We start from the raw sequence: 21,123 nt of genomic DNA on the forward strand, positions 1-21,123 counted from the left end.
TATGAACCATGTTATAAACAATTCAATACCGATCGATATCTAAGGCGTGAGGAACATGTGGAGTGCATACGAGCTCATCCATGGCATAGGATACCGAAGCCCCTTTTTGTTTTGTTGTATGGTTTTCTTTTCTTTTTGGTCGCAACTCCACCATGTAGTCTCCAACTTGCCGACGGCCAGCGGCTTTGCCGGGGGCATCTTAATTCATTCAGTGTTGCCCTACATGGGTGGGTGTGCATCTTCTGCGCCTTCACAGGACGAGCAAACGGGTTATCCCCTTGTGTGCCATTGATTGGTTGATGGGGGGGCCGACACGTTATCGCCTATAGGAGTAAAAGAAAAAGAAGGCAATCTATAGGAGCAATATTTAATCTTTCGAAGGACGGGGGACGGTAGTAAATAAGGCAGGCAGCATGGAATTTCCAAACAGTGACGCGTCGAAAAGGAATAGGGCAGTTTGGTCTCTTACTTTGAGCAGTCCCCATTCCCCTACCACCCATAGCCTGCTCATAGACGCCAGCCAGCACCCACACTCACGTAGTCGGACGCATATAAGACAGACACCGTGTGTCTGCAACTGCAAGGAAGGAAGGGCCACAGTGCAGAGAGAAGAGAGTGTAAGCCACACTGCTTTCGGGCAGAAAACGCTTCCTTCCTAAAGAGGCTGCCGTCTTCTTCCTTCTCGTTTTTTAACCTCGACGGCGAGGTGACCTTCTGCAGCATGGAGCGCTTCACGGTTGCCGCCGATCGTGGCCTCCCTGTCCTCGACATCAAGGAGATCCCACCTTCCTATTCTCCCATCTCCACCAACCCCCGCCTTCGAGACGCTTCTTTCTCGTCTTTTCTTGCTTCCGACCTACCCAGACCCGTGAACTCCAAACTCAGTTCCGACCCTTCTCATAGGAAGACCACCCAACCGGAGACGGACGGGCGCCCAAGTGAGGACCTGGAGATAAGCATATTCGGAGCTGAGAAGTACTACAGCGGCAGCCCTGGACGCGTGGGACTACCTAAGATGCCGCCGGAGAAGGACGCGTACCTCTGGAACGCCAAACTTGGGCGGAACGGAGGATTGTCGGAGTTTCTTCCTGGACCGAATGCGAACAGGGCGTCTTCCGTCTCGTCGGTCGAAGGGTACGAGCGGAATTACCGCTGCACCCCTACGGCATCCTCCGAGGCCAGTTGGAACAGCCAATCAGGTCTGTTGAAGAACCCTCCCGGTTCGATCCGGCTCTCGGTGAGGAATCTGCGGCCCCGCGATAAGAAGCCGGCGAGCGGCTCCGGGAGGTGGCGGTTCGGACGGCAATGCCCCTGCATCTGCAAGAAATCCATCGCCGTCGAGGAGAACTGCGCCAGCCCCTCAAGGCTTTCGTCCGTGCCGAATAGTCCTTTGGCAGCTAGGAAGCAAGCCGTCGAGGACGAGCCGCGGAAGCCCGTCATCTCCGTCGAATCTCTTGCCCCTCCAAGGACGCCGAAGATGACTGTGGTTGCTGGCATGCCGACTCCAGGCGACAATTTCGGTCCGTATGCTCCCGACATCTGCTACCGCACGGAAATCGGCCGCCAGATGAATTGCTCTGGCGGATCCTTCCTCGGGGAAGAGCCTCCCTTCTCCTTCCCCGTCCTTCAGGTCAACGGGCGGACCACCGCAGCTCCGCTGGACGATCCGCAACGCGATTCCATCGACGTTTACAGCCCCAAGGAGCCAACCCGGCGTCTGGTGAATCTTACGGCCCAAAGCCCGCGCGGCGGCGTGACCTTCCCGGTCGCCCGCGACGACGATTGCGGGAGCGACTCCAGCTCGGACCTCTTCGAGATCGAGAGTCTGTCGACCACCGCCACGTCGACGTGCCCGATATACCGCAGGCGCGACTCCTTGGATGACCTGGCAAATGTGGCGGTGGCATGCCGAGGGAGCGGGACCTTGCAGCTCCGGCGAAGCCTGGACGGCACATCTACCCCGCCGGTAGCACCCAGCGAGTGCTACGCACCCAGTGAGGCCAGCGTGGAGTGGAGCGTCACCACCGCCGAGGGGTTCGATCAGGCGAGCTGCGCGAACTTCTCTTCGGCCGTGTCGGAGTTCGGTGAGGCCGCCATTGCCCGACCGGATACGGCTAGGCCGCCTGCGGCTCTGCCCTGGCGGGGAGGCGACCTGCTGGGTTGTCGGCGAGTGAAGTCGGTCAGCGTTGCCGTGCCGCAGGCCAAGTGCGCGCCGGAGACGCGACCGAGGCCGCCCCTGCCTTTCCCTATGGAGGCGGCCCGCGAAGCAGGGGCGCCGGTGCGGCTGGAGATCCGTGCGCCAGAGATCAAAATCATGCACGTGCCGGAGAAGAGGCCACTGGCACGGCCTCGTGCCACCGCGTTTCCTCATGCCCTTGCAGCGCGTGTGGTGAGTTGAGAGTCGGCGATGCTTCCTACCGGAGGTCAGGTGATCAGGTCAGGGTGGACCGTGAAATGACTCGGGAAAATTAAAGTGTATATTCGTCGGTAGGTCTTAGTTTAGTTATAAACTTGTTCGTCTTCTCGTTGTAATTAATATTACTTTCTCAATCTTCTCCTCTCCCTTGCGTTCGGTGAGTCTCTCCGTTTCTCCTCCTTCAATACATACTGCAGTCGTCAATTGCACATTCTCTTCTGTTCTTTCATCTTCTTTGTTCCAGTTAGAGAGAGAGAAGTTCGATTTTTCTCCTTTTCCATTTCTTCTTCAAATGATATATAACTCTATCATGACAGTGCAACCTAACGGTCAGTTCTCGTTGAGAGAAATTTTAAAAAACATACTGGAAAAATTGGCTGTAGTAAATAAAACACATACCTAACATTTCCACATTAATTGCTAAAAGTCACGCCTAAGCTTTAAAAGAGATTCACAAAAATATGGCTGAAAATTTTAATTGTTAAAAATTTAAGTAAAAAAAAAAAATCATTTTACTCTTTTGAAAAAAATAAAGTAGAACTTTATTAATGTGGTTACAATCTTTGAAGAACCTTTTTAGTATTAACAAAAAAAGTATCACACAAAAAAGTAAGTTCTGTGAATATGATAAATCATATACTAGTATTATTGGATACAGTGAAGAAGGCTAACACAAACTTATGATGAATTCAGAATTTGCCTTTATTAATTGGAAGTTTATTTTTTAAATCACAATTTAAGTTAATATATAATAACTCAGACGGATGTATAGTGGAAAACTCGAGTATCCGTTGTAAGGTCATATATGTTTTCAGTTATTGTTAAAATTTCAAGTGTGCTTTTGAAATTTTCCTTTGATGAATTGCAAATCACGGAAATAGATGATAGTCCAATCATTATGATTCGCTTAGGAACAGATTGTTGGACGCCAAAATCGGACTTGCAGACTTGTCAAAACAAAAAGGAAAAGACGAGCTCCACATTCCAGCAGGTTTAGAAGATTTAAAAGAGAATCAACTACGGAACCGAATGTGGGGGTGGGGATTGTACCCCGTCTCTGCTCATATTTCTTAAGTTGTTAGAGTTGAAATAAAAACAATAGGTAATATTAATCTGACTTGAATGTTGGCGGATGTAATTAAATTAAATCGGCATACGCATGCAAGCGAACATGCCTTAAATCGGCCTCACGTGGGATCAGAGCAGCGGAAGATGTCTAAAAATTCGGTCTCCTCTTTGGCAGTGAAGGGTTGGTACGATGAGCATCCGGCAAAAGATAGAAGCTGGCGTCGCAAAGTATTGAATTGATGGTTTTCCGACCACCGCTGGCTCCATTAGCTGATGAACACCCAAAACGCACGTTGGCCATCAGCGAGCAGAGCAGCCTTTTAAAAGGTTGCATTAACGACCTCAGCCTCCCAAAAAGCATCGCCTTTTTGTTCACAAAATGCAAAGCACCTTCTGATGACTCGTTTCCAAAGCATATATAGTACCTTGTCTTGTCAGACAAGGGAAAGAAAAAGCTACAAGGAGCAAGTTCTTTAATTTGGAGGTAAACAAGACCAAAAAAACCTGCCCTCCTCAACATATTTTGGTCTAAGCTGCCAAAAAAAGGAGAGGCCCAGAACTTGTACTGAGATGATGGTCTAACTGGCAGCTGTGGTCGAAGAAGAAGGTGGTGGTGTTCCCCACCCACCACACCTCCTTCCATCCCATCCCCACTTAAAACTTAACTAAGAAGACCTTTGGAGTCGTTGAGAAAGGGTAAAGAAGTAGAAGCTTGGGTGCCTTCATTTCATTAAATAGAAAGACAGACATGCTGCAAGCGCATCGCCAAGTTGCAGAATCGGGTCGAGTGGTGGAGAGAAGTCCAGCGCAGCCCCCACATCCCACATCACATAAATGAGAAATGTTGAAGGAAAAAAGGATGGGCCCTCCCTTGCCTCCTGCAATCGCGTTGCCCTCACGTGGAGACTTAAAATTAAGGGGCCCCAACCCCAATGTTGACTGCCATCCATTCCATTCCCACCACCAAATCAAGTTAATCGATTCTAACCTTTAATTAATTTACTCAGTTAGGAGAAGTATACTCTTTATTTTTACTTTTGCTAATGTAATGTATATATAGTTAATAGTTTCCCTTTGGCTGCAAGACAAATTACGCAAAGCTGAGAGATAGCAGGAATGTTGACAGAAGAAGAAGAAGAAGAAGATCAACCTTCCACTCGCGAGAAAGAAGTGAAAGGTGGGAGAAGTGTACGTACTGAGCGTTTCATCGGGCCCCTGACCCATCCGGTGAAACAATAAAGCCTATGCATGTACATATCCCCGCGTATAATACGTCCCCCGCTCCATAGCTATAGCCAAGGGGGAGGGGGTGGGATGATGTGTACCCTCCGTTCGCATGTGAACCCAACGCCAAATGGGCCACAACCTCTTAAATATGTTATTTGGCCGTGTCTCTGTTCATGCTTGGTGTGGAGCCCATGACACCAACCCCGCTCAGATTTTCTCTCCATTCTTCCACAATTGCAGCATGCTGGGGTGAATAACTTCGCTGTCTCGCCACTGACCATCTTGAACACTAACTAACGTTGTAAATATTTACCTGAAAGGCGATAGAAGATACTTTTGATATGCTTTTGGGGCAAAAACTTGATGCTATTTTCATGTTAAAGTTATTTAAAATGATATTTTAGATAAAATCCAATGAAAACCATGCATCAAATTTTAAATTTATAGCTAGACTCCACTAAGTTGCAAATCCTGATTGAACACAGGAACAGACATATATAAAAAAGATAGGCCAAAAAACTTATTCTTCAACTCCGCGTCATATTACCAAAATATCTCAATGATTAATAAACTAAGACAAGCACATCTATCACGCATACATGCTCAACAAACACCATTAAGACTGATCTTGGGTTTCTAGAGAACTGATCAATGAATGAATTGATTTGACAATAGATCAAACCCAAGATCTGTCAAGTCAAGACAAATGCTAGGGTTTACCGTATCAGAGTCCATCCAATGAGCTACAGTAAGTTACATAACTTGTTGCATGGGATGGGTTAGCTTAAGCTACATGGATGCAGACACTAACAAAAATCCAAAAGGTGCCTCAGTTTTTTATGAAACCCATAAGATATTGATTGAGCTCCTATATATAGCTAGTAAATCTTGTAGACCAAACTTGTAACATTTTTCGCCCAAATTATTGCATTTCAAAGGAAGAAAACGATAAAAATCCATTGAAAGCCTCGACCAAGTGAGGCAAGAACTGTTAACAGCTGATGCTAAAGTTGCATCGCATATTTACAACAGATGTTGAGGTCGACACAATTATAATACAAATCAAATGATGTTACAGCTAACATGAACGTAAAATATCACGATGAATCTGAATTAGAGAAGCCTCACAGAATGCAACAAAAGTCACGTTTCAGGGCTAGTACTATATCCCACCCAACATCATCTTCTGGACAAAAAGTATAAAACCAATAGAAACAGAAATTCAGTTTAGAATTCTAAAAATCTCATAGCGAAAAAATATTGTGTATAGATTCTAAATGTGCCAGAGAGGTCATTAGAATGTTGAAACCAAAAACTATCTGGAAACTTTTGAGGAGACAAAGAGAAAGGGAGGGCATGGCGATGAATTTACCCGAGCGTTTTGAGGAGACAAAGAAAAAGGGAAGGCATGGCGATGAATTTAACATTCCAGCCGAGCGTATCGGATGCTCTGGATCTTGACGTCCTTGGGCACCTACAAACCAACATCCGTATCAGACGAAAGGAGGCTCTCGAACATGCCGATTACCTCACTGATCTCCGGCTTGCTCTTCATCACGCTCAGCATGATCTTCCCCGACGGCAATGAATCCTTGATGTTCTCCTTCACCAGCGCCTCCTCGTCTCCCCCAAGTCCCGTGGGGTGAGATAGGGTGTTCTCGTATCCTGCGTTGCCACCCCGCCCCTTGGGTTTGAGGAAGGACGAGCCCTGGTAGGAGCGCACCCAGAACTCGCTCCCAGAGATCTAGGGCTAGCAAGGCAGTGAGCTGTTTGACGGTGAAAAGGAAGAGGACGCGCTCGCTACCGAGGAGATGAATGGTGACAGCTGCATAGAGGATCCTGATCCTGTTCTCCTCGAACTTGATGGAGCCATCAAAGGAGAACTCTCTGGCAGGGGCACTCGATTATTTCCAGGGTGTAGGTGAGGCTCTTCTGAAACTCCGCTGATGCTCTAGACCTTTCTGTGTCTTCAATGGCACCCCAACCATGTCGAAATCCTCGGTGAGGCTCTTCTAAAACTCCGCTGATGCTCTAGTACCCATGAATCTATATGATGAATTTTATTGGCCATGCTAGCTCTTTTTGCAATCGGGATCAATGTTAGATGCCTCAGTTGATCCTTTGATCTAGGGATACTAGAAGAGTAACCAACCTTCAAGTTTAAAAGTGTTTTCTCTCTAATTCCTGTTTGCCTTGTTTGTTAATCCTTCAAATAGTAGTTTTGTTAACCTTCTATTGAAGAACTGGTCGCAATGGTCAAGGAGGAACTAGAAACCCTTGCATCCCCAAACATTTTTCTCAAGATATGAACAATATCACCAAAATACTTGGAGCACTTCTTGTTGTTCCACCAACAATTTTTCAGGCAACATAACAAGTCAGAACTACAAACCCTTAAGCGTATACTCCATTTGGTGGGCTTTGGCCTTTACCTTGGGGCCTGCAGTATGTGGTTTTGGCGACGATTGACATTCTCAACCTCCTACATATTTAGAACCAAGTTTGAAAAACATATAGCCCTTGGGAATCTCTTTCAATGACTGCTGTACCTCAAAAATGATCTTCAAGTCATATAAATTGGAAATCAGGCAAAACCTTACGAAGCCCTTGTTCTAAAACCTTCTAGACACACATGTAACACCCTAATCCAAACCCTTTAAACCATGTCACACGGATACAGCAGTTTGGGTCAAGTACCGGCGTCGACACGCCGACACGTGGATACGGCTGGATACATTTTGGATCGGGTCTGGGTCAGACCCGATCCAAACCACTTTCATAACCCGATTTTCTTTTTAAACCTCGTTTTTTTTCACGCTTTACTCTCGACGGTCGACCTTCCTTTACCCTCGACGACTTCCATGGCAGCACAGTTCGGCAATGGCGGGCGACAGCGACGACCTCCGGCGATCGACGGCGACATCCGGTAGTGTCCGGCGGCAGCCAACGACAGAGAGGTAAGTGTTTTTTCTATTCTGTTCGATATTAGAAGTTAGGGTTTCAACTTTGATTTGGGGATGTTTTAGATTGGGTATTTCTTGCCGATTTGTGGATGTTTTGGTTTGAAGATTGGACAGTTAAGGATCCTATTCTTCAATGCTATGTGTGATATTTTATTTTATTTTTGTTTGATTTTGGTATTTGGGGATTTTACCGATTTGGGGATTTTGCCGATTTGGAGATTTTGCCTTCGTTGTTGTTGATGACGCTACATAATGATGAATACGTGATAATAACAATCAAGTGAGATAAGCAGGTTCAGCTACATAGTTGATCGCAGCTAGATATTATAGATGAACTCGGCTGTTGCTCAGAAATTAATGATTCTAGCATCCAATCTAGATGGCATTAACAAATAAAATGTTAATTTTAGAAGTTTATGACATGATAGTATGCATATATATTGTGAAATGCATATATTTTTAGCTACATGACAGATATACGATATTGAAGGAGTTGAAAATTCTTTTAGACATGAATGAACTGCTTCTACTTTTTTATCTATGAAGGTTTAGTACGATCATTTACCTTTCTTGAACAAGTTTTCAGCCTTCCTTCTGCTTCTGATATTTTGTGACTGCATGTTTATACTTTGTCAGTTTGTTGTATTGTTTTATTTCATAAATTTTATGTTCATTATATGCTTTTTCCATCTTTTTATTCTGTTTAATGTAGTATGGCGAGCAAAGGAAAAATAGTGTCTCAGTCTCAACCTACAAGTTGTGGTTCTGGATTAGCTACGTCTATTGCACACCTACCATTATGGTCATACGTGAAAATAATGGGGAAACCTCCTGGAGGTGGTGGAAATGTCTTTTTTAAGTATCGTTTTTGTGAGGGAGAGTTCAATGGATCATATACAAGAGTGAAAGCACATCTGTTAAAAATCAGTCAAAAAGGAATTCAACCATGTAAAGATATCAGTAACGAGACTTTGGCTCAGTTGAAGAAAGAACAAAAAGCCTTTGAGAATAAGAAAAGCACATCATCTGAATCTGGTTACATTGACATTGCTTCAATTTTACATGGTGATATTCAGAATCCTCCCAAAAAAAGAAAAGTTGTTGATGTTCATCAGAAATCAATTAAGGATTCATTTAGTTTACAAGGACGGCGAGAATTAGATCTAAAAATGGCGACATTTTTTTATACTAATTGCATACCATTTAATGTAGCTAGAAGTCCATATTGGAGAGACTTAGTTACATCTATTGCAAATTCTAACTTGACTGGGTATGTTCCCCCTAGTTCTGAAAGGCTTCGCACTGTACTACTAGAACAACAGATGACTCGAGTGAACAAATTGTTAGAGTATCAAAAGTTCACTTGGGATCGACACGGAGTTTCTATTGTTTCTGATGGATGGACAGATTTGCAACGACGCCCTCTTATTAATTTCATTGCAACTTCAGCAAATGGACCAATTTTCTCGAAAGCAATAGATGCATCTGGTGAATACAAAAGTGCTGAGTATTTGAAAAGATTGTTTATGGAAATAATTGAAGAAGTGGGGAAAGATAAGGTTGTTCAACTAATTACAGACAATGCATCTGTATACAGAGCAGCTGGTATTGCGATAGAAAAGGAGTACCCTCATATCTTTTGGACTGCTTGTGCAGTTCATAGCTTAAATTTGGCTCTAAAGAGTATATGCAATCCACCAAGTAAAGAGCAAGATCCTCATGCTTATGAATTATGTTCGTGGATTGAAGACTTGGAAAAGGATGTGAGGAATAACAGAAATTTCATAGTAAATCATCAACATGCACTTTCTATTTATAACAAGCATTCTGATCTAAAATTATTAAGAGTTGTAGAGACACGTTTCGCATCTCTAATTGTTATGGTCAAAATGATAAAAAGGGTGAAAAGTGCATTGATCAGTATGGTGACTGATGATGTTTGGAGTTTCTATCGTGCAGATGATGATGACAAAGCTCAAGCAATCAAAAGATTGATTCTTGAAGACAAGTGGTGGGATCAAATCTTTTATTTTCTTGCATTAACAAAGCCGATCTGGGAGATGCAGAGAGTTCTTGATTGTGATAATTCAACGTTACACTGTGTGTATGAGATGTCGGACACTATGATTGAAAAAATCAAAGAAGTTATTTTTAAGCATGAGAAAAAAAATATTGCACTTGAAGATTCAACATTTTTTTATCATGTGCATAGAATATTGATTGCAAGATGAGATAAAAGTAGCAATCCTCTTCAATGCATGGCACATACATTAAATCCTAAATATTATGGAAAAAAGTGGCTTGCAGGGGGTGTTGGAAGAACCCCACCACATCTGGAACCAGAATGATCAACAAACAGATTGACATGTATTAATAGGATTTTCATTAATGTACATCAAAATCGCCGAGCTAATAATGAGTTTGAAAGGTTTTCTACTGGAATTGGAGAAGATGTAGGTGCAAGTGCAGACAAAGATGATTATCCATCTATATCTTGGTGGATTAAACATGAATGTGCTTATCCTACTTTTCAATACCTTGCTTTCAGATTGCTAGTTAACCTGCTATTCATGCTGTGAGAGAAATTGGAGTACATATTCACAAATCCACACTATAAAACGAAATAATCTCACAAGCAAACGTGCAGGAAATCTAGTTTATGTGCATTCTAACCTTCGACTTCTATCACGGAACAAAGAAGAATATACGTAAATTAAGTATATGATTTATTGATTTACATGTTTCTCTTCTTATTCGCTAATATCATAATAATTACAATTTTTTTGACTTGTAGGAAAGGAGAAACTAAAGATTGAGACGTGAATGTTGAGGACTTTAACTTAGAACAAGAGAGTGAACTTGAAGTTGTTAATTCAAGATTCGAAGAACCTTGTATTCCATCAACATCTTCTATTGTGGAAGAAGAGGAGATTCAGGAGAACGATGATTTGGGCATTGATGATGACTAGAATGATGATGAACAATGTTTTGTGATGAACAATGTTTTGTTTGAGACTTTCTTGCTTATGTCTTATCACTTATGAGATTGGTGATGAACAATGTTTTGTTTGAGACTTTCTTTCTTATCAGTTATGACTTATGAGTTATGAGATTGGTGATGAACAAACAATGTTTTGTTTGAGACTTCCTTATGATTTATGAGCTTGTAAGAGTGAATTATTAATTTGATAATTTCATGTTTTTTTTTATTATCATTTTTAATTTTTTTGAATATAATATTCGCTTTGTTCGCGTATCCTAAAATTTTGAAACTTGCCATGTCCGTGTACCCGTACCCATAGGATACCCATACCTGTATCCGTGTGACATAGCCTTAAACACACGTGACACCCTAATCATCGACAAGGGTTACTCCCTCAAAAAAAGGAAGTCCACTCAAACATGCGATAATCCTAAATGCCATCTGCAGCCCTATTTATAAAGGAATATAGTGTTTCCCTCATGGATCTTTTTTGAACCCTTGACCATAAAAAAAAATAAAATCTCACATGGAAAAAGAAAATCAAATTAATAAGGCAAGATAAACTACAAGCCTTTCCACCAATGCCCAAAGCAAATGAAGAAAAAAAAATCTATATTCTAAAAGGAAAGTCAAACTGAACAGTCTTGAACACTAACTAACGTTGCAAATATTTACCTAAAATATCATTTTAAATAACTTTAACTAACAAACAGCTCCTGCTCAATTCGAGTAAGAACACAAACAAACAATTTGCCGTCCAAATAAGAAATATTCTTGCAAACATTTCTGTCGGAAATTGGTGGCAAAAATTCAAATATCCACCATGACCCAAGAATTCAGATATCCATCGACCTCCTTCCAGAACCAATTGTAAACTTATGTGAAACACTTGATAATTGCAGCTAATCTCGTATGGTGAAAAACACGCCCACTCACTTTGCTTACCTTGTGAAACCTGTCTATTAAAAAGGAGACCATTAGTCACAGCCGGATTTGCATTTTCGAAGATTACTCAGTTTGCCACAAGCTCCCAAAGTCAGGGCAGCAATGGTTAGTGGATTTATTTCCTGCCACCAACAAGAAGAGATCCATTCCAACAAGTAATATAGTTGCTCCTCCATATCGACAAACCCTTTAGTCAAGTAAGACTGTCATCACTGGAGTAGCCATGAATCTATATGATGCATTTTATTGGCCATGCTCGTTCTGTTTGCAACTGGGATCAATGTTAAAGGCTTCAGTTGATCCTTTGATGTAGGGATACTAGAAGAGTAACCACCCTTCAAGTTTAAAAGTGTTTTCTCTCTAACCTTTAGCTTAATTTCCTGTTTGTCTTGACTTGTTAACCCTTCAAATAGTAGTTTTGTTAACCTTCTATGGAAGAACTGGTCACAATGGTCAAGGAGGAACTAGGCACCCTTGCATCCCCAAACATTTTTCTCAAGATATGAACAATATCACCAAAATACATGGAGAACTTCTTGCTGTTCCACCAATCAACATCGTATGAAGTGATTTTCCAAGCAACATAACAAGTCAAAACTACAAACTTTAAAGCATATGCTCCATTTGGTGGGCTTTGGCCTTTACACTGGGGCCTGCAATATGAGGTTTTGGGGACGATTGACATACCCAACCTCCTAAATCCTTTAGAAGCAAGTTTGAAAAGCATATAGCCCTTGGGAGTCCCTTTCAGTGACTGCAGTACCTCAAAAATGATCTTTAAGTCCTATAAATTGAAAATCAGGCAAAACCTTACAAAACACTCGTTCTAAAACCTTCTAGACACACATGTAACACCCTAATCCAAATCCTTTAAACACACATGTGACACCCTAATCCTCGATAAGGGTTACTCCCTCAAAAAATGGAAGTCCACTCAAACATGTGATAAAAAAATCCTAAGTGCCATCCGCAACCCTATTTACAAAGGAATATGATGTTTGCCTCACGGATCTTTTTTGAAACCTTGACCATCAAAGAAAATGAAATCTCACACCGAAAAAGAAATTAATAAGGCAAGCAAAACTACAAATCTTTACACAAATTCCAAAGCAAATGAAAAAAATTTCTAAAAGGAAAGTGAAACTGATCCATCTTGAACACTAGCTAACGTTGCAAATATTTACCTAAAAGGCAATAGAAGATACTTTTGGTATGCTTTTGGGCCAAAAACTTGATGCTATTTTCATGTTAAAGTTATCTAAAATGATATTTTAGATAAAATCCAATGAAAACCATGCATCAAATTTCAAATTTATAGCTGGACTCCAGTATGTTGCAAATCCTGATTGAACACAGGAACAGACATATATTAAAAAAGATAGACAAAAAAATATGCACTCATATTGTCTTTAACAAAAACAAATAAAAGAATAGCAAAATATAATATTCAAGAGCAACGATACTAACGTAATCACGAAAAATAATTCTTGAACTGTGATTGCTTTGAAGGACTAGCCTGTCTTAGATCTTCAATTTGTACTCCAACTCCACAACACGCTGTCTGACCTTTGGTTTCTCCAAAAGCACCTAATCCTACCATCAACAACTTGAAGCAAAATGAGAACAAAGCAAGCACTAACCTAGAGGAGTAAGAACCTAACTCTAAGCTAGACCTAGTAAATATTTTAGTTTACCTTCTAACAACATACTTAAAACAGAAAACAACCAAAATAAACCTACTTTCTAAAATACTTTCTAAACTAAACTAATTGGACTAAGGGTAGATGAATGGCAACTTAGTGTCAGATTTAGATGATGATCAAAGAAGCCTAAATGACTTTAACTTAAGTTGTCCTATGCACACATTAGCTGAACTCCAATCATGCTTAAAATTAAAAGTCAATTCTGGTAATTTTGAAACATGATTTGGAAGAAGACGTTGAGATTCTGCTGCAAGCAATCCAGTTTCAGCATACAAATGTATTTTAGTAATTTATAGAAAAAATCCTATGTTTTTCACATAAATTATGCAATCACCAGGTCAAATCAGATTCCTTGAAAAAAAAATTAAGTTAAACCCAATTAACTATGATGTCTTTCAGTTCTCAAAACACTATTACACTAGATATGCCGTTGAAAAGCAGGTTGAAGACACCCTGTTAAGATGGAATAATGGTTCAGGTTTAATCTTCTATCTTGAAAGGCATGTCTCTCTTAAGATAGAGGAGATGATGGGGCATCACACTCAACATGGGTATACATGGGCACACGAGAGGTTTTACGTATTCAATTAATGTACTAGTAGCATTGTGGTGAAAGGGCCAGCATTTTTCAAGACCAAAGGGGGATTGGGTTAGTTTCTCTTACGCCTAGAAACCAGAAAATATAACAAGAGATGTCAAGCCTTTAGTTTGAAATAGTTCATAAATCATCCATTAACTCATAAGCTTGAGTGCTCGTGTTCTGTAAGCAATATGACCATTATTTACTCACAGTACCATACAAGCATCAGGATCCATTTCACATCAATGTTGTTGAATCTCCAGAAGGGATCCCTCTCAATTTTCAAAATATGAACATAAAGGAATGGTCTTCAGCGTCTTAGGAAATCAAAAAGAGGAATAGAATTGACCCCAAAACCACACATCTGCAAAAGATTGTTACATTTAATTTCTACAAGTTTAGCCATCATGCCTTTCATTTCTTGATAGATACCTTTTGCTTTTTCATTTTTTTTCTTCCTTTTTTTTTTCTTCTTTTGCATTTTGATTTTATTTTTCAGGCCAACCTTCACCTTTGAGGGAATACCTCACCACCCCAAAGGCTACTACGAAGCTCCACCACTTTGGTGGTCATATGTAATTTTGTCTCGTATACAACCCGCTTTACCTTGTGGGCTTTCAACGATTCAAAAGTTCATAAGTCGTTATCTTCGCGGAATAGACATAAATCAGCTATAATCCTACCCGGTACTCTTGATTACCGACCTAGAAGAACAACTACACAAGCCTCGAGCCCATCTCTTAACTCTCATTTTGCTACTTGTCAAGATTTTACAGAGCATCATGGCTCCTCTCTCAGAGTATTCTCCTGCTAAATCATTGCAGATGCATAATTAACGGAGTCAATAGCATTTCCTATTCTCGACTTTCTCAGCTTCACAGGATTTTTTCTCATTGTTCATACTCAAGATTTTTCGAGTTTTCCTCTTCCATTGATTGACAACAAAAATTTGAAATTTTCTCATGTTACTTGAGGATGTACTAAAAATAAAATGAAGGCATATCATTGTGTGAAAAAATACTTTTAAAACATTTTTAAGCAGATAGAAAAGTTCGTTTTTTAGAAATGATCTTGACATCAAATGAAATATCTCTTTTGAGGTAGAAACTCTTTTCTCTCTAAAGAGAAGGGTGCTTGACAAACAAGATGGGTTGACTAGGTAAAAAATGAACTTCATCAATTCTCTTATGGGTTGTGGTAAAAGGTGACGGATAACATGCTAGATCAGATAAGGAGTTTCAAATCCAAATGAACAATGATTTAAATGCAGATGCCTGACCCTGAACTAAATCTGATAACCAATCAATCAAATCTGAATATGATCCCAAGTACATTTGATGCTCTAACTAAGGCTTTCCATTGAACAAAAACGTGATCCCATAAATGATATCTAATTTTGACAAAGAATTCCGTTGATCAAATATTATGATGTGTGAGAACAAATGAAAAACAATCAATGGTATCAAGCAATGAGAACTGAATTAGATGCCGAACATGCTTTGACAATTACATATTTGGCTCTTCCGAGTGACCTATTGTGATACCTTGAGAGGCAACCATTGAAATATTGGGAAATGGCTTCCCAAGAGTTTATATGTATTGCTGTCCTCCTAGTAATGAAACTGGATGAACCTGCACAAGCCACAAATGTCAAAAGATTAATGTGGCACAAAGGAAGCATGACAATGACAATACTATCCAGATAAATAAAATAATACTGAAATTACTATTGGCAATGGAGCTAAATCACAAAATCTAAGTAAACCAATCACAACTAGCAGTCAAAAATATAAAGCACACGTACATGGGAATTATGAGGAGCACAAAATACAAGTGATCAACAGGGAGAAAAAAAATTAATGGGTAAGCCTACAATTGAACCGACAGATTCCAACCTACTCTTTGTCCTGCTTGATTCAACACCAAAAGAGAGACATAAACTAGGACACAAGTCACAAAATACTAAAAGCTCAGGTTCGAATGGGTATCATTCTGAAAAGAAAATAGATATGAGACAGTTTGGCATGTTGAAGGTCGTTCCCAAGCATGGATGCAACAAAAGCAACAACCAAACTACCGGTGCTTTAGGGTGGGAAAATATGAGACATGATAATTTAGAAAACAACCAAGGTTTCCCTTTGCGTGTTCTAGAATGCATTGGCCGTATTGATACAAGAGAAGAAAAAGGGGGCAAGGTGAGAGACAGCAAACACACAACTAAGAAAGAGGCCAAAACGAGGAGTTTTGCTTTCCTCATTCAACAACGGGACAAAATGAAAAATCAAACGAAAAAGAATTAACAGAACAAAATGCAAAAGTATTAACCAAGAATATTAGCTAAAAGAATAAGAACATCGGACTGAGATATTAGGAATAAGAGACAGAGAGAAAGCATGAGAGAGAGAGAGAGAGAGAGAGTGCACTGTGGTGGAGAGGAGGAGGGGAGCTGCTGCCGCATGGTGAAAGGAGGACGATCCAGGGAACCTTTCAGGAAACGTGCAAGCCCTAACGGGCAGAAATTTTTGTTCTCATCTTTTTTTATTTTGGGGAGATGGACTGTTGCTTTAATTACGTTACATTTTCTGGAAATCGCCATCTTAAGGTTTCCTTCTACGGTTTTTTGCTGGATGGTGATGGAGTCTTCCGGGGAAGGACTTGTTTATGGAATCATGGATGATGCTTTCATATATATCCAATTTTATTTAAATGTTGCCTTGGATCTGAACTTTCTGAGATGAATTCTTCTTTTGCTTCATGTATTTAAATGCTTGGCTTCTAATTGCCTTAGTTGCCATTAGCACATTTAACTGAGATTTGATCCAAATTATGAAGCAAACTCTGGAACCATTGAGAATCTGGTTCGTTTTAGACGGAACTGGATGTGGGTCACGTGTATATTGGACTTTCGGTTTGAGACCTGATCTGACCATTCAAAAATTAGATTACATTGGGAAATCAGTAATCGGTCCAAATTCAAGTTGCTTTTCCAGATCGGAAGAAGAAGGTATGAATCGGTTTGGGTCAAAACAAAGATCTTCCTTTGACCTAGATCCATTTTGGTTGGCATTAATTTGGATCCATAACCTAACCCAAGTCTCTATCTTAGATCCCTTAAAGTGTTATCGATCAGATTGTGGTCTATATCCAGACATTGAAACTCATACCCTCTTCCATCTAAACTGGATTTGTAGTTCTCGATCCAATCGAGTGTATCTTTCTAGATCCAAATAAAGAACTTTGGGTCAAATGTGAGCCAGAATCTGTTTTTCTTGCGACTCAGGTCCATTTGGTTTAAGATTGAACTTGGATTTGAATATGGGTTTTGGATTAGACCTTGAACTGAATTGATCCAATAAAGTAAAATGGATCATGTTTGGGTCATCTAGGGCCCGAAAGTAACTTTAATTGGAGCTTACTGCAATCATCTCGTCTTTTCCAAATGAAATTTTAGTTAGAGAAACATGTATAAAACAGCAAACCATTAACTATATATTATGATTGTTATATATAAAGATTACTATTGCTGTTGCTATTGTTAATTTTTTATTATTATCAACACCATCATCATTTAGGGGAAAACTTAACTCCAATATAAGCACCCAAGTTGGTGCCGAAATCTAATAAGTTCATGGATTTACATTTTCCGAAATAAAAAACGTCTCAACTCCATCCAAACATGAAACAAGCCATTATATATTAGCCTTCATTTTATTTGCACCATAAAATATTTTTTTTTATCGGACTCACAACAACAGATAGGGAACACGCCCATGGGATGGAGCGCGTGGGGGGAGAGGGAGACAAATCTCAACCGTATCTGGTAACCTGAAAATGAACCTTCGCTAACACTTAGATCTTGAACTCTCTTCTATTATACAACTAAATTTCTTCACTTTGCTCATCAATCCGATCATGCTAAACTCCTTCAATCGAAAGGTGATTCTGACATCCCTTAAAAAGTAAAATTGATTTGATTGACATCAATGCTTTAAGCTTTGGCATATGCATTGGCATTGGCTCGTATCTACATCTCGGCCGACACTATTGTATGTGCCAATCCTTGTTACTGTTAGCTTGGTTTATTGTTGATGCTTTTAAAATCAAAATTTAAAAGATTTCAAAAAGGATCTTGAACATAAGAAAAAAAGAAATTCATAAGCGCATGGAAGCCTTCTAAATGAAGGGCAGACTACTTCCTCTAGATTGATTTGGCGTGCCTTTCGCCTTTCCACGAAATTTTTTTCATATATGTATGTCAAAACTTAAGGCAACAAAAAAACATTATTTTTCTTACCAGAATCAAACAACCACATGACCTCTGTACGAAAGCACATCTTGTTTAAGGTTTCAAGGGGACACTGAGCGCGTCCCAATCAAGGCCACCATCCTCTGCAAGCTAAACCACCACATAGTATCAACAACAATACCATGAAATATGGAATTTCCAGTTAGTACATAATAAGTCAAAACACTTACATGAACTTCTCTATAGAAAATTCCAAGCTCCTTCAGACACCCAAGTCCACTAATCCTGATTCTGATGACTTTCTCAAATGTATCATAAGGGGCACCAGAAACTGCAAGAAACTGATCAGAATGTCAACCCCACAACAGCCTTCACGGTGAACAAGATTCACAGAAAACCTTAACGAAACTCTTCTACTGCATGCTTTAGTTGACCTCATTCTAGAACAGCAACAATTAACAGAATGTACAGCTGAGTTTGTTTATTTTGCTTACCTCATTCCCAGGTCTTAAAACAGAAAACAATGCATAGGATATAGCATGAGTGCCAGAGAAGAACTACAACGAAAAATTTCCATAAGTTGACATGCATATCTTTCATGGATCAGTATGTGTCAATAAATGATTAGTAATATCCTAGAACCTGAGAGCGAACTATTGCTGACTCTGCACCAAAAATTTCTGCAAAAGCCTTATCTAGTGCTTCACGGGCCCCAGCTTCATCTTGGCCATAACCTCTGCACCCAGCAAAATGCTATCCATAGAAAGCAATTGATTTAATATGATGCATCACTTTGTATTATACCCACAAAAATGAGGAAAAACTTCAATACCGACACACACAAGTAATCAGAATGTACATCTCATATCTCCCCCTTGTCTTGTTATTACCTTTCACATTATACGGATACCCAATATTACTAGTCTATACGGTTAAAAATCATCTTTTCCTTTCTTAATAATGATTTCAGCTGGACCTGGATCACAATACATAGCTTTTCTTTAAGGAGAAACTACTATACAGAGATGATATTTCTCTTTTTAGTTTTGTCTCATTAAGAATTTCATTTGGAACTAATTAATATGAAATAAGACAACCTAGTGAAAGGATTTCAGCAAGATCAGCATGTGCTAAAGCAACAGAGAGCAGTGTATGTTAGACGTTACACAAATCAAGCAACGTGGATTTCAGGAAGCAGATCAAGAATCAACAACGTCATGATTTCAGGAAAGGGATTGAGCTGTGATCTTGCATTATCCTGTTGGTGATTCCCTATCTTGCCTTATTTATCATCTTGTTGTATATTCGAGAAAACAAGAAAGATGAGCACTGAATCTTGTATAAATACCTTCCGTCTATCATTTTGTTGTATATTCGAGAAAATAGGAAAGATGAGCATTGAAAATATGGTTTTGATATATTGAAATGAAATGAAGAATCATTTCCGTCTTCACTCTTTCACTCTCTCTTGCCGTCCTTCCCCTTTCCTTCTCTCTACCATTTAACATGGTATACACAGTCAAACAACCACAGAAAAGATGAAGAACATAATAGAAATCACAAAGCTCTCACCATTTCGTTTGACTTACATCAGAAATAGCTGGAGCTTCAGCCAAAGACTCAAAATTCATTGAAATTTACAAAGGAGATAAATTTTGATTTGGTAAACAGAAGAAGTCATAATAGTCAAAAGAACAAGTCTTTCGAAAATGTTTTGTACATATAACTAATGTAATCCTATGAACCAATTATGATGACGCTTAACTTTTGATCAAACTTTCGGGTCATAACAGGGAGTCGCTCAAGTTTTTCATTAAATTCACAACCACCGTTCATTGACTAAGAAAGTTAGAAGGGACGTGCGAATGACAAAATTGTCTTCAAAACCCTCCCCTTACCACCTTTTTGGTACGGGGCGATGGCATCTACCTTCACCCAATAGCAAAGGTTGCGGTCAAGGGTTGTTGGGCGGTCCGTCCCTCACCAATCATTTAAAGCTCCGGATGAAAGGTCGACGGAAAAGCAATAAAGCTATGGAGATAAATGAAAATGGAGCGAGATCGTACATCGAGGAGGCGTTCATCTTCATGGTGAAATACATACAAAGGATGTTAATTGATCCTGTCTCTAATCCCCACCTAGGCCTAAGCCCCTCTCTCTCTCTTTCTTCTTCTCGTCAACAGGTTGTGAGAACTTGGCTCACCCTTCGGGTTTTTGAGCTCATCTCGGGTCTATCTATTAATTCTTTTAAGTTTCATCTTTCCCTCATCCAAACGAATCCGGCCACAGTACTTTTTGCAGAAGCTTGCTTTGGATGTAAGGCTGCTAGTCTGCCTATCTTGCTTTGGATGTAAGGCTGCTAGTCTGCCTATGAAATATTTAGGTCTTCAGATTACGTTGTCACCTCTTGCACCCTTCTTTTGAGATGGAGTGGAGCAAAAGCTTGTTAATCGCCTTCAGTGTTGGCAAGAAAAACTGCTTTCTCTCCCAGGCCGCATTACTCTTGCTAAACATTGTTTCGCGTCTGTCCCCCTCCATGTTCTAGCGGTCTTTCGACCTCATGGGGCTGTTCTGAATAGGTTTGACAGAATCATTCGTAATTTCATCTGGGATGGTGATCGGCCTTCAGATCGCCTTGCGCGCTGGGATATGGTTGTCTTTCCGCATCTTCTTGGGGGTGCTGGGGTTACCAACCTTAGTCGGGCTTGTGAGTCTTCTATCTGTTCTTGGTGGTGGCGTCTGGCAACTGAGCACTCTCTCATCACCCTTTTCATTTGCTCCAAATTTGATCTGTCTTCCCCTAGTGTTTGGAGTGGATCCATCTCCCACATCTCCCCCTCTCACTTTTGGTGTGACCTGCTTTCCGCCCTTCCTCTTTTCCTTCGCCTTGCTGACCTCTCATCGTTTGCACCCCCTGCCTGGCCTCTTTCACCTACCCGGAGTTTTACATTTTCTTCTTGTTACCTGGCTTCATTTGGTTCTTTCGTGGCGT

At 40.4% G+C, this 21,123-nt stretch overlaps 1 protein-coding gene and 1 pseudogene across 1 annotated transcript; one reads left to right on the forward strand and one right to left on the reverse strand.

Annotated features, from left to right (window-relative positions):
- The first annotated feature begins 554 nt into the window (after nt 1-554).
- LOC116250183 (protein PHYTOCHROME KINASE SUBSTRATE 4-like) lies at nt 555-2,627 on the forward strand. Its single transcript, XM_031623661.2, has one exon. It carries the CDS (start codon nt 722-724, stop codon nt 2,396-2,398), a length of 1,677 nt encoding a protein of 558 aa, XP_031479521.1. The 5' UTR covers nt 555-721; the 3' UTR covers nt 2,399-2,627.
- A 2,286-nt stretch (nt 2,628-4,913) lies between these two features.
- On the reverse strand, nt 4,914-20,669 carry LOC116246426 (oxygen-evolving enhancer protein 1, chloroplastic-like; annotated as a pseudogene).
- Between the last annotated feature and the right edge of the window lie 454 nt (nt 20,670-21,123).

This window comes from Nymphaea colorata, chromosome 1 (assembly GCF_008831285.2).
Source record: "Nymphaea colorata isolate Beijing-Zhang1983 chromosome 1, ASM883128v2, whole genome shotgun sequence".
NCBI classification, from domain to species: domain Eukaryota; kingdom Viridiplantae; phylum Streptophyta; class Magnoliopsida; order Nymphaeales; family Nymphaeaceae; genus Nymphaea; species Nymphaea colorata.

What these genes read in the sequence shown, in the direction of transcription:
- LOC116250183 (XM_031623661.2), top strand. Translation starts at nt 722, where the DNA reads ATGGAGCGCTTCACGGTTGCCGCCGATCGTGGCCTCCCTGTCCTCGAC.